General features: G+C 41.1%; 1 protein-coding gene across 1 annotated transcript in view; it reads right to left on the bottom strand.

Moving 5' to 3' along the window:
• GUCY1A2 (guanylate cyclase 1 soluble subunit alpha 2) overlaps positions 1 to 12,865 on the bottom strand; it is a 205,804-nt gene extending 192,939 nt beyond the window's left edge. The window contains exon 1 of the mRNA XM_070943950.1: positions 12,285 to 12,865. Within this exon, the coding sequence (XP_070800051.1) occupies positions 12,285 to 12,590 (306 nt within the window). The 5' untranslated portion in view covers positions 12,591 to 12,865. The remainder of the gene's footprint in view (positions 1 to 12,284) is intronic.
• Positions 12,866 to 14,990: the final 2,125 nt, after the last annotated feature.

The raw sequence follows: 14,990 nt of genomic DNA, 5'->3' as shown, positions 1-14,990 counted from the left end.
AAAAGTATTCCCTGTAGAAACTACAAGGGGGTCAGGGTTTTTTTAAGTCAGGAAGATGTGATCAAAAACTTACAAAGAGAGTCAATCACCAAAATTGGAATACTGCCATGTACAGTAGCTTTAATCTGGACAGAGGTTGTGCAAGTACTACCTGAAAAACACATAAACTTGACAAAAGAAATGCTATTTTATTTTTATTCATTTCCAGGAACCATTTAATAAAGTACCGAAGCTTGATTTATGGAATGTTTTACTTGAATATGATGCTGAAAGATGGTAAAAATGACAGTGAGAGGGAGGTTAAAAAGAAAGCAAAGCATACGCAAGTATAAATGGATTGCTTAACAATAATTGAACACTAAGCAGAGTAATGCAAGGAGGTGTATTGGCCCCTTGGTTTAGTATTTATGTGAATACATAAGAAATACTTGTAATTATGTTATAAGTGGACTAGTTGGGATGTGTATGCGCATGTACTTTTGTATGTAGACAATGTACATTTTTGGCTAAGAAGTCAATTTGCAGCATGATACAATGACGAATATAATCAGAAAACTGATGTATTAAAAGCCAATGTGGTTGGATCTGACAAGAGTAAATGGACTGGATGATTGCTAGTGATTTATAAATGGGGAAAGCTAAGCAAAAGTAGATGAATTTGTGGTCGAATGTTTTATTAAAGAAGAGGAAATAGATGCAGGTATTTTAATAGAGAAAAATGCTGGGGGAAAGATAACATGTAGTCTGTCGCAAGGTATAAAGGTAGTCCTTGTTGTGGCCCATCGGCTGCCAGCAGAACTAGCAGTAGAGTCAGATGAGGAGGAGGTTGAGGGAGAGCCTGGGCCGGCTTCAGAGCCTTTGAAAGGCTCTGATAAGGAAACAGCATCAGAGACAGAGGCAGAGCCAGGGCCTTCCATCCTCCCCCAGGTGGAGAGGCAGCTGTCTTCAGGGCCTGACCTGAAGAGTGGGAAGAACAGATGCACATATGCACAGAGAGGAAAGGAGAGCAATGGAAAACAATAAGCCAGCTCTCAAGGAAAAGCAGACGTGGACATTAGCCAGCCCTTCCCTGGCTGGGAAATAAAATAGTAGGGGTGTGGGAGAGGCCAGTTGTCACAGACAACCATTCACTTTTAGGATACAGCAAGCAATTCAGATTTCTTGGCCAGGTCTGTTGGGACTAATTACATTTGCTCTTTGTTTATCCATGTGAATAAAAGACTGTTCCTGCCCTATTTTGAAAAGGGTTACTTTTTACTTGCGAATAAGCGGCTTATCATTACTTGCGAAGGCTGGGTCAGAACAGTGCTCGACTTAAACCATTCATTTAGATACCATTTGAAGTTACACTGGAACTGAAAAAAGTGTCTTATGACCAGTCCTCACATTTACAACTATCACAGCATTTCCATGGTTACATGATCAAAATTTAGATGTTTGTCAACTGGCATGCCTATATGATGGTGGCAACATTCCAGAGTCATGAGATTGCAATTTGCAACTTTCCCAGTAGGCTTCCAAAAAGCAAAGTGAATGAGGCAAACTGGACTCACTTAACAACCATACATCTCATTTAACAACTGCAGTGATTCACTTAACAACCTTGACATAAAAGCTCACTTAACAACAGCCATGCTTAGAAATAGCAAAAGCACTTAGACTTATATACCGCTTCACAAAGCTTTTACAGCCCTCTCTAAGTGGTTTACAGAGTCAGCATATTGCCCCCAATCATCTGAGTCCTCATTTTACCCACCTAGGAAGGATGGAAGGCTGAGTCAACCTTGAGCCTAGTGAGATTCGAACTGCCAAACTGCTGGCAGCCTGTGATCAGCAGAAGTAGCCTGCAGTACTGCACTCTATCCACTGCGCCACCGTGGCTCTTTGGACATTCTGGTTCCAATTGTGGTTATAAGTCAAGAACTACCTGTATATCAGGGTTTCCCAATCTTAGCCATTTCCAGGTACGGTATATGGATTTCAACTCTAAGAATTCCACAGCCAGCATAGCCATTGCTGAGAATTCTGGGAGTTGAAGTCCACTCGCCTTCAATTTACCAAGATTGGGAAACACTGCTGTAAATGAATTAATGTAGATGGAATACAGAAGTGTATGGCCAGTACAAAACAAGTACAGTGAGGTGGTTTGGTCATCGAGGGAGTATGAATGAGAAATGCATCACAAAACAAATACATGAAGAATGAGTGAGCTGCAATGAAAAGAAAGACTGAGAAAGTCATGGTTGGATGCAGCTGATAAGATCCTGTAAAGAGTGAAAAGTTTAAAGAACAAAGAACAGGCGACATGGAAATTTGCAAAACAATCAACGATCAATAGAAGCATGTTCTATTTGCCAGGATAGAAATGTACAGAGGTATAATGGCTGGATTTACAATATTGAAATCTAAATGTAAACAACATTTAGCTATGTCTACTCTATTATCAGAAAAGTTGGTTCACTATTTCTTTCTATTCTTTCCTTAACATTCTATATCAGGAGGATGCAAATCAGTGGTGGGTTGCTCTCAGTTCGCCCCGGTTCGGGAAAACCGGTAGTGGCAATGCAGGAGGCGCCACCCACCCACCCAGATGTCATCAAAAATGCTCTACACATGCAGAGCCAGGATTTGAAACCCACTACTGATGCAAATAATTGTACCAGAAGGATGCAAATAATTGTGCCAGATATTGCATAATCAAACCCAGATAGTCCAGATGAGATCTTAAATCAGTTTATATCTGGCAAAAGAACCCAATATTCACTCATGAAAACTTCTTCTGTGAAAAGGATCGTAGCTTTTCCATCAAATTAAGTGAGAATGGCAGGTGGAAAAATCTAAAGATTCTAAATTCAGCCAAGAACGAATCTTTTCCATGAACACTACCGTGATTGACAGAAAGCACTGATCCCCAGTTTCGAACTCGTTCACACATACTATCAAGCATCTCTTGAACTTTCATTAATTGTTTTGCACCCAAAACCAGGATTCCACTTCTTTGAAAATCTTTGCTTGGAATGATGCAAAAGTCCTAAATGGGAAATCCAATGGCAAATTGCCACATAATACTGCGCTGCTAAAATCTGCGCTGTTAAATCTGATCGTAAAGTTAGACGATCAGAAACAAAGGCAACAAATTCTTATCTTTAAAAAGACCATAGTAGAGATTCCTTTTCAAGGAATCAATACTTATGAATGTAACTTATATTCTACAGGAGCCGTGGTGGCGCAGTGGTTAGAATGCAGTACTGCAGGCTACTTCTGCGGACTGCCGGCTGCCTGCAATTTGGCACTTTGAGTCGCATGGGCTCAAGGATGACTCAGCCTTCCATCCTTCCGAGGTGGGTAAAATGAGGACCCAGATTGTTGAGGGCAATATGCTGACTCTGTAAACTGCTTAGAGAGAGTTGTAAAGCACCGTCAGTCAGTAAATAAGTATAAGTGCTATTGCTATATACATTCCAGAAATTAATCAATTAATTCATTGATACTAAAATCACTCACTACTTTGGTTGCTGACCTCTATTGAAGAGTGCAATGTTAAGGAAGGTGGGCAGATAAAAGCAAACCGTATTAATTTGTGTTAATTTGTGTTTTTACTTATGGTTCATCTTTAACCTCAGATACAGGTAGTCCTATTCTTACAACCACAATTCAGCCCAAAATTTATCTTGCTAAGTGAGAAATTTGTTAAGTGAGTTTTTCCCCCTTTTATGACTTTTCTTGACACATCTGTTATGTGATAAAATTAGTAACACGGTTGTTAAGCAAATCTGGTTTCTCCATTGATTTTGCTTGTCAGAAGGTTTCAAAAGGGGATCCCATGACCCCGGGACACTGCAACCGTCATAAATGTGAGTCAGTTGTCAAGCATCCTAATGTCAATCACATGACCACGGACATGCTGCAATGGTCATAAGTGTGAAAAATGGTCATAAGCTTTTTTCAGTGCCGTTGTAACTTTGAACAGTCACTGAATGAACTGTTGTAAATTGAGAACTACCTGTACTAGCATAGATAGCAATAGCACTTAGACTTATATATCGCTTCAAAGTGCTTTACAGCCCTCGCTAAGCGGTTTAGAGCATATTGGCCTCAATGATCTGGGTTCTCATTTTACCGACCTTGGAAAGATGGAAGGCTGAGCCTGGTGAGATTGGAACTGCCAAATTGCAGGCAGCCAGCAGGCAGCAGAAGTAGCTTGCAGTACTACATTCTAACCACTGCGCCACCAGGGCTCATATAATACCCTGTTTCCCCCAAAATAAGACATCCCCTGATAATAAGCCCAATCAGGCTTTTGAGTGCATGGCAATAAGGCCAAGCGCTTATTTCAGGGTTCAAAAAAATATAAGACAGGATTTTATTTTTGGGGAAACACGGTATAACCAGAGTTAGACTTATATACCGCTTCACAAAGCTTTTACAGCCCTCTCTAAGTGGTTTACAGAGTCAGCATATTGCCCCCAATCATCTGAGTCCTCATTTTACCCACCTAGGAAGGATGGAAGGCTGAGTCAACCTTGAGCCTAGTGAGATTCGAACTGCCAAACTGCTGGCAGCCTGTGATCAGCAGAAGTAGCCTGCAGTACTGCACTCTATCCACTGCGCCACCGTGGCGCATATCTGAGCTGCAAAGAAATTCATTAATCCCTTATTGTCATCTAGAGTTTTCCAACCTAAATACAATTGCTTTATGTGCATTGAGAAATATAAACAGAGTTTACTTCCTGCCCTGCAACTCATATAATGTACTGTTGCTCACGCTGTTGCTGGCCAGCTGGGACAGCCTCCTAAAAACTGGGATATTCCACCTAAAATGTGCACACTTATGTTATTGGATCTCACTAGTGATATGGTCTTGCACAGATTATAACACCAACATGTCCCATTATGTGTCTATATCAAGGCAGATATACAGAAAACCCAAAAAGGGCAGAATGTTTAAGCTGTCTGCCCTGTTTTCTTACCATGCTCAAGTATGATTTTTTTTCTATTGTTGTTCTGTTCACTGAACTCAATAGCCAGGAACTGAGATACAGGAAACCCAAGATAATATTTGTTAAAGTGGTTTTGCTGCTATGAATGAAAAGTGTCTCTCTGATCACTTGAAATTCTGAAATATACTTTGGATGTGTCTCCTTCATTTGTGAGTCCAGGATAATTTTCTCATAGTTCCACTCTCCAGAATTAGCCATGCAAATAATTTAACTCCCCAAATTTTCCAGACCCACAAAATATCTATTTGTCCTTAATATATCAAGGCAGCTTTGGATCCAATCTTAAACACGTGTACTCAAAAGAAAATCGTATTATGTTCAATACTATCTGGAATGAGCTCCCCCCGGAGATACGGAGGATCCTGGATCTACGCACTTTCCGCCGCGCTTTGAAGACCTTTTTATTCCACCAGGCGGGCCTGGCCTAATCTTTTCCCTCTTTTCTTTTAATATGCAAATTTTAATCTGTTTTTTAAATGATTGGGGTGTTTTAATCTGTCTGGGCCAAATTATTTAATTCGATTTTATCCTGTTTTTAAATTTTGTATTTATATATTTTACTGTTTGGCTGTTCACCGCCCTGAGTCCTTCGGGAGTAGGGCGGTATACAAATCAAATAAAGATAAAGATAAAGAATAGAATTCACTTCACTGTCTTCTAAATTTAAAAGACTTTCCTTTAGAAATTTAGAATTATTTGTGATTCTATTTTTGCTTAATTGGAAATACATTGGAGCTTACATCAAATCAATGTATTTAGGAGGCAGTTCAAACTTCGACTGTCCTTTTCAACCAATACTTAACTCCCAAAGCTATTAAATGTAATCCTCAGGACATTCATTTACAAGTTATTTCCACTGAGTTGAGCCTGTAAACCCAAAGGGGACTTTTCAGTGCATAGCCATAAATCAGCCAGGATTTCACATTACCTATGACAACAGAACTTACATACTGACTAAATAATTGAATTACTAACTAAGAAGCGCTCAGTTCAAATCATACCTCTGTTGCAAATTTATTAGCTCAAATTCTACATAGCATCAAGCCGTGAACAAACTCAACTTGAATTTTCCTTCTCTTGTTTCTCCATCATTTCACAGTCCAAAATTAGCCACCTTCTCTTTGCTACAAACCACAATTTTCAAAAATATACAACCTAGGCTGATGCTTGCACTTTAAAGCAAGATCACAACTTGCATCTTGACCAGGGTGGATAAAAATCAATGATTTTTTTAAAAAAAATCAAAAAAATCAGATTTTTTTTATTTAAATCGGATTTTTTTTATTTTTATCAAATTTATTTTAATAAAAAACTTTGGGGGTAAAAATCTATCGTAAGATAGTTTTCTATTTAAGATACATAAATAATTTAGTTTATTCAGCATGAAATGGAGCTTAGTTATGTAGCATGAGGCTGTATATTCTGCAACACTGGGACTATCGGTGAGTCAACAGTGGGTCAAAGGAGTAGCAGAGATGACAGTTGCTCTTTAAAAATTATGATTTAAATCGAGTTGATTTAAATCAAGCCTTTTTACTAGTGATTTAAATCATGATTTAAATTATGATTTAAATCAACTCGATTTAAATCAAATTCACCCTGATCTTGACCCTTTATATTTTAATACTGAGTGGCAAATAATATTAAAAATGGCTTACTTTAGGCCAGGGGTGTCAAACTCGATTTCATTGAGGGCCGCATCAGGGTTGTTTTTGACTTCGGGGGGCTGGGGTGGGCATGGCCAGGGTGGGTGTGGCTAGCTCAATGTCACTCATGTTGGGAGCACCTGTGGTGCCCTGAGCTCTCTGCCAGTGAAAATGGGCTCCCAAGCTCCGTTTTTGGCTGCCACAGCCTCCTGCAACCCTCTGCCAGCGAAAACGGAGCCACCGCAGGCCAGTCCTTTGCTGTTTCCAGGGCGGCCCCGCGAGCCAGATCTAAGCAACCCGCGGGCCGCATCCAGCCCCCAGGCATTGAGTTTGACACCCCTACTTTAGGCATTCACAAATACATTAAGTGTATAAAGCAATTTTAGGACATGAAGGGACTAAAAAAATATTTATTATTAAATGTAATGAAAAACTGTACCATAAAATCTTTCTAGTGAGAGAGAGCTGCAATAGCTAATACTTTATAGTAATGACTTGTAAAGAATGGCTATAAGAGTCTGTGGTTTCAGTTTCAATGTGAAAAATCAATTTATAATCTGAGAAGTAGAACAAGAAAAAAACTAAGAGACCACAACTATTAATGTAATGCTCCTGACTTAATCTGGGCTTGTTTTGTCAGATTACCAGTATAATATAAATATTCCCCAGAATCTGAAAATCTACATCTATCTATAAAATCATCTTGTTACAATTAGCTTAATGATCCCCCAAAGTGTGAAAATATAATTGCTAAATCTGGAAGTGCTAGAGAGCTTGAAATAATATAATACGTTTCTTCAAATCTCTTTAAATGTGCTGTTAAAAAAATCACTAAAATTATGCCATTGCTTTATTAAGCAATTTAATTATTTTTCAAAAAATATGACAAAGGTCAGTTGGGATTCTTCATCTAATATTATAGCATCAGCCGTGGGTCTGCTTATGCAGAAAGAGGGGAACAAATTAATGAAATTCCATTTATACTGAACTATCTAATAGGCATATAAAGAAAATTATCTCTCTCTTCAACCCATTGGTAATTCTCCTTATCTTTCCTGATGTACCCTATTGAATATAAACTTGTCATCATGAATAGAATGAAAATGTCAAAAGCAAAACGGAACCTTTTCCTTTGATAGGCTAACAATGCAACCAAGTTCAGATACAAATCTTTCCAAAATATCGGGAGGTTGGTTACAGTTGACAAATCACACAGATTCCTATCACTTACAGGCAATAAGTTGGCCCGTAGTATATAAGCTTGTTTTATACAGCAATTTCTCAGCTCTAGCAGAAATAGCATGCATGAATCTATTCTGCCCCCAACTTTTCTGAAAAAATACTTCTGATATCTAGCATTAAAAATATTTCTAATATCTTTTTGCCAAATCACACTCCACATGGGACTATCCAAATTTCACTGCATGAAAATTTTCTTGTGGCCTAGGGTGTTGTGGTGTTTTTTTTTTGTTTTTGTTTTTTTTGAAGCTCATCTAAAAATATTTCATTGAATGTCAAAATTAAAAATAATCTTCAGGGTAAATGCCATTATATTTGAAGGGAAGGGAATAAAGGTGATCTAATTTACTATACGTCTGTCTGAAGTCAGAAATTAAAATTAAGCTACCAACTTGTTACTGTTGGCGTCTGACCCATACAGGCATATATAATGGCTTCTATCCGTGTTCAAAAGAAAAATTTGGACCCCCTCATGATTTTACTCCCTCCAACATGAACCATTCTAAAATAGATTGAAAGATCAGTGATACTCTTAAAGTAAATATCTCAGATCTGTTGGTCATAAAAAGACTACGCATTGTTCAATAATGTGAAAACCCAAACACCGTAGGGGAGAGTCACATCTACACTTCTGGACACAACCGATCAACATGCATCGATATTGCATAGATTATTTTTTTTAAAAAAAAAAAAACCTTAACCCCAACTGAAATTGATCCAAAGTTTTCACAGGTACTAATTTCAACATTAAATATTATGCAATAAGCTTCACAAAATAAAATGGAAAATGATGGATGCAGTATAGATCTGTATTGAAGATGACTACATCTTCCAGTCTTTCTAAGCAGATATCTAAAGAGGTTTTTATTTTCATTGACAGAGCATCAAAATATATACCATTACTCTAGTATAATTGGTTTCACATTCCTTTCAAGCCAAGAAACTGTTGAATATTCCTCAACTACAGTAAAGGCAGTTTTCTCAGTAATATACCATAAAAGGATATGCCAACTACGGGGTGGAGAGAGACATTAAACTGGGGCTAATCTGGTCCCTATCCAGATGACTACAGGCAACTAGCATTAAACTGATCCCCATAGCTTTATCATTTGTTCTGCCTCTTTGCAATAGTGATAGAATGGTTTTTTACTAGGAAAGCAGTGGCATATCCCAGGGATGAATTATATAACTGAAAACAGATTCTGTATGTATAGGTGCCATATAATTGTAACTATTTTATTTTTAGCTCTTGTGATAGTGTTTATTAGGAGAAATGTTGCAGAAATATTTCCCAGTTCCCTGCTCCGAATTGCCCTTCTCCAGCTGCTTATATTCTACATGGATGGATGGATGGATGGATGGATGGATGGATGGAAGGACAGACAGACAGACGGATACAGATGGTTTATACACACACACACACACATATACATGTCCAATAAACACACATATTCTATGTGCACACACACACATATTTTATGTGCACACACACAAACAGAGAGCGCGCAAGGAAGAACCCCACAGGAACTGAATGAGAATTAAGGCACGTTCAACAGACTCAGAAAATCAGCTAACTTTTGCCAAAAGGGATTGAAAGCAGATGGGAGGGAAGAATTAAACAGAGTATTTTGGGGGGAAAGACTGGCTGGCATTTTACTCCAGCATTTGGTTGTAAGGAGCATAAATATTTACTAATTCCAAATAATGACTCCTTCCAGAACTCCTCTCAGTCCAATGTTTTAGGAATCTAAGATCAGGACCTTCCTTCATTCCTTCCTGCAAAGCTCTTATGATAAGTGCTTACATCCTTCCTTTTCTGCATTCTAGATAATGCCTCACTTAGGAACTAGAACCTTTCCTTTATTTACTAAGTCTGCACTACTATTAATCTTCTCATCATTCCCACCACTCATCTCCTTCCACTTATGACTGTATGACTGCAATTTTGTTGCTTGTATCCTTACGATTTATATTGATATTGTTTCCTGATTGCTTATTTGTACCCTATGACTATCATTAAGTGTTGTACCTTATGATTCTTGATGAACGTATCTTTTCTTTTATGTACACTGAGAGCATATGCACCAAGACAAATTCCTTGTGTATCCAATCACACTTGGCCAATAAAAATTTTTATTATTCTATTCTATTCTATTCTATTCTATTCTATTCTATTCTATTCTATTCTATTCTATTCTATTCTATGGTTCTTTGCTATCTTGATGAGATTCCTAGCAGCATCTTCTAAAAGTTATCATACTGGCTTTTTGTAACATGGTCTTGCAGCCACAAAAATAACCCATAGCTGGATTAAAATGGTGGGAACTATCAGATAATGTTGAGCAAAATTACAAGAGTTGCAATGAACAAGTTTAGTATATGGCATTTAAAAGAGCAAAGAGCAATTTCTTATGCATGGGACTTTTCTCATAAGACAAATGAACATCTCTAGAGAATACAGACAAAACTGATGGCATTACATAAAGCAAAGCAGTATGTAACCAAGCTGTACTTGGCCATTTCTTTCCCTAGGAGAAACAAACAAGTTCAGAATTCAAAGCAGCTTGGCAGAAACCATATGGAATAGCCAAGAGATAAAGGGAAACAAATTACTTTTCCATCTTTAGACTTTTTTTTAATGATGGAGGGGGGACATAATTCCAGTCAGGAATAGAAGTCTGTGCAAGACTCCACAGCTGGAAAGGATCAAGCTGAATGAGAGTACTTCCAAGATCTCTGTTGGAATGGGATGTACCAATAAATGAAAGGATTAGCAGCCAAGATTGGAGAGAAAGGGGAAATGAGCAGGATGCAGCAATTATGGGATAAAGGCTGAAGTTGGGTAGAGAAAAGTCTTAAGTTATCTTTGATAAGAAGTATGGGAAACAACAAGCCTTGTGATCCAAGAAGTGAAAATAAACTTTGGAAAGAGGAAAAGAAGGACTGCGTTCTATTGGAAGATGATTCATGGGAAGTAAACATCTAAGCCATGTTCTCTCAGTGTCCTCCTAAGAACGGCTACAGCTCGGTAAAACAATAAACAAAACTGTCTGAGTCAGATTATATGTGTCACAGCAGAATCAGAGAATGGAATTTTGGACTACCATTCACAGGCCATTGAGAGCCTGTGAACGGTAGCAAAGGAGGACCAAGGGAAATGTTCTGTAGACTGGACCAAAGGCCTATCTGGACAGGCATTCTGCTTTTCATTATCTAGATTTCTCTGGATTTCTTTCTATTCTGTGCAGAATAGAAGCTTGGGAGTGGGGGAGGCTATGAAACAGTAACACTCCCCATGCCACAAGTATTCAGTAAAAACTCTATCCGAACTTACAGGCTTTCTTTTCATTCTGTTTTTTTTTTCCCCTGTAGGGTTTACATGGGAGATTTCTCAAGAGAATAATCCCACTAGAATGTTAAGGGAGCAGTAGAAGAATCAAATATTTCGGAATAAGTACAGAAGCAGCATTGCAACTCCTAGCCTTGGGTGTCTTCTGGAGGGATTGTAATGCTGCCAATTAAAAGATGTCAATGAAAGGTGACATTTATTCCCCCCCCCCTTTTTTTTTTCTTCTTCTTCTCCCCATAAGGAACTTGATGTGCAGTTGGAGGGGACCGAAGAAAATGCAACAAGAAAAGATGAGGCTATAGGAGGTGGGGGTGGGGGGCAGCCTTTGGAAAATCCCCTCAAGAAAACCAGAGGCTAAATGAGAAGGGAATCCTCCGAAATAACGCTCCAATTCTGAACGGAGCCACTTCGAAGGGTCTGAGGGGATTCCCTTTGGTGGGAATCTGCAAGAAAGAGTCACGCCCAAACATCTGGAACCCAGAGGAAGCCCCTTCAAGTCATTGAGGGGCGCAGGGAGCGGGTTATAAGGGGACAACCTGCGCGAGGGGGGACAACCTGTGGCCGCGCTTCGAAAGCCCGCAGCGTGGGAAAGAGTGGGCGAAGAGGGGGGCGGGGTGCTCCGGGATGTCTACGGCGGATCGAGCGCTCCTCTTCCGCAGCGAGCCCAGGTTGGACGATCCTGAGGGCGCCCAAAGGCTGCTGCTTCTGAACCCCCCCCCCCACCCCACCCCGCGCGTCCAGCTTCCAGCGCCGAAACAAGCCCGCCGGGTGGAGGGTCCGTCCTGCCTTTTCTCCCTGGTCAGCCTCCTCTGCCCGATGGGCGCGTAGGCATCCCCGCCAAACGCCGGCCCGCCTGCCTGCCTGCCTGCCTACCTACCTACCTGCCCACCTGGGCTTGCCCGTACTAGTGATCGCGGCGGCGTCCCCCCCCCCCCGGGATGATGATGATGATGATAATAATAATAATAATAATAATAATAATAATAATAATAATAATAATAATAATAATAATAATAATAATAATAATAATAATAATAAAGGCGCATTTACCGTGGGGGCGGCGAGGCGGCTGATGCTCTCGCCCAGGGAGTCGAGGTTGACCCGCCTTCTGCGAGGAGCCCTCCGGGAACCCGCGGAAACCGGGCCAGGGAGACCCGCCGCCGCCGCCGCCAAAGCCTCCGGCGGCGGGGGAACGGTAGCGACCGGTGTGGTAGCCCCGGACTGGGCAGCGGGGCTCCGGCTGCCGTTCCAGAGAAGCCTGGCCACGGGGCACTCGCCTTCTTCCTCCGGGCTGGTCTCCAGGTAGTCCGAACCGAGCGAGCTGAAGGATTCCGAGGAGATCTTTCGCCGGGACATGCTGGCGGGGGAGGAAGCATCAGCCGGCGAGGGGCTTCAGAGAGACGGCGGAGGGACGGCAAGGGAATCCCGCAGGGCGACGGAGCCGGCTGGGCTGCTCATGGTCCAGGACGCATCGGAGCGCGCTTGCTTTGGGCTATTTTTCTTTTTTTCTTTTCTCCCCTTCTTCTTCTTCTTCTTCTTCCCCTCGCCCGGAGGCTCCACGCGCGCTGCCTTCGCGCCGCCGCCCGGCTGAGAGCATTTAAAGGCGACGCCTCCGTCCGCTGCCCTCCTTCTCTGCCTCCCTTTCTTCCCTCCTCCGGCCCTGCTGCCGCCGCCGCCGATGCTGCTGCCGCCGCCTGCCTCCCCGGGTCGCTTTTGGCCCGCCTTCCCGCGCCTTCGCGGGCGTCACGTGCTCGCCGCGGGAAGGTGCGCCTCGCCTGTCGCCAAATTTAAAAGAGAAGCGTCGGGTGGCGGAGCTCCGCCGGCTCCCCAGGCCTGGCTTTGGGAAGACCCCCACCCCCCCCCCGAGCTGCGCAGGGCCAAGCCGAGGGGAATGCTCTGCTCTCGGGGGGTGGGAGGGTGAGGCAGGCAAAGAGTCAGCCGCAAGCGGGTTCACGCGTTGAACTAGCGCCCGGGAAAGACTTCGACCCCCCACCCCCCACCAAGCAAGGCTTGAACGTCTGAATGGGTCCGACACGATCTAGGCCACGCACAGGGGGTTCTTCTGATCCTGCTTAGCGCTTCAAGATCAGCGCAAAGGAACTGGGCTTTGCCATCTACCCTGCTGTAATTAGATAGATGGATAGATAGATGGATAGATGGATGGATGGATGGATGGATGGACGGACAGGAAGGAAGGAAAGAAAGAAAAGAAAAGAAAAGAAGAAAAGAAAAGAAAAGAAAGAAAAGAAAAGAAAAGAAGAAAAGAAGAAAAGAAAAGAAAAGAAAAGAAGAAGAAAAGAAAAGAAAAGAAAAGAAAAGAAAAAAAGAAAAAAGAAAAGAGAAGAAAAGAAAAGAAAAGAAAAGAAAAAAAGAAAAGAGAAAAGAAAAGAAAAGAAAAGAAAAGAAAAGAAAGAAAGAATTCTTTACTAGCCAAGTGTGATTGGACACACAAGGATTTTGTCTTTGATGCATATGCTCTCAGTGTACATAAAAAGACACGATACATTCGTCAAGAATGATAAAGTACAACACTTAATGATAGTCATAGGGTACAAAGAAGCAATGGAATCATGCTAGGAAACAATATAAATCATAAGGATACAAGCAACGAAGTTACAGTCATGCAGTCATAAGTGGGAAGTGATGGGTGATAGGAAAGATGAGCAGATTAATAATAATAGTAATGCAGACTTAGTGAATAGTTTGACAATGTTGAGGGAATCATTTGTTTAGCAGAGTGATGGCGTTCGGGGAAAAACTGTTCCTGTGTCTAGTTGTTTTGGTGTGCAGTGCTCTATAGCATCGTTTTGAGGGTAGGAGTTGATTAATTAAGGAGTTTTGTATCCCGCTCCCCCCTCAACCACTCACACATGAAAGGGGAGCTGAAGAAGCTTCTTGGATGAGAAATGAAACGTCTTCAAGAAAAAACAAAGGAAGTCCAGGTGCCTTTTAAAAAAGCACCTTTGGGACCCTGGATGACTGAGAATCTCCATAGACATTTACCAGATGTTACTTGTTTTTATTTATTAAATAAATAAATAGGCTGGTAAACCTATTTTTTTATCTTGGCTTTCCTAATACTGGATGATAGAGATCCCAAATAGCTTGAGATCCCAAATAGCTTTTTCAAGAGGCAGCTGGACTTCCTTTGCTTCTGCTTGAAGACATTTCATTTCTCCTCCGAGAAGCTCCTTTGCCTGTGACTCAGAAGAAGCTTCTTGAATGAGAAGCGCAACGTCTTCAAGAACGTCTTCAAGAAAGTCCAGATGCCTTTTGAAAAAGCACCTTTGGGACAACCGTGACCTGGATGACTGAGACTCTCCATAGACATAACAAGGAGAGCTTTTATATATAGGTACCATAAGTTGTCTTGTAGGTCATGTGTAAAAGGACTCTTATCGTGGTCTGAACATTGTAGCTTTACCTGAAATGTCTCTCTGGAATGCCAGCCAGCTTTTTAAGAAGATATACAATATTTGTTCTGTGTTTTATATAACAACTTCTTATGACTGCATACCTGGAAATGGGGTTTTATATGTAAGAACCACCACTTGATCTGTTGTCAGAAAAAGATCTGGAAGCTACTCGATTGATGCTCACATCAAGATATACTTTACAGAATGTACACCTTGCAAATACTAATCAGCCCGAGTTGTGTTTGAATTTGCACTTTCCACAGTGGTTTACAGGAAGATGCTCACCGTAGAGTTGGAAGGTACCTTAGCAGCCAACCACTTGCCACTTGACGATGCCTGA

The sequence above is a fragment of the Pituophis catenifer genome, unplaced genomic scaffold (genome assembly GCF_029215685.1).
Source record: "Pituophis catenifer annectens isolate HBS135680 unplaced genomic scaffold, rPitCat1.0.hap2 SCAF_4, whole genome shotgun sequence".
NCBI classification, from domain to species: Eukaryota; Metazoa; Chordata; class Lepidosauria; order Squamata; family Colubridae; genus Pituophis; species Pituophis catenifer.
This window is presented reverse-complemented; position numbering and strand designations above follow the sequence as displayed.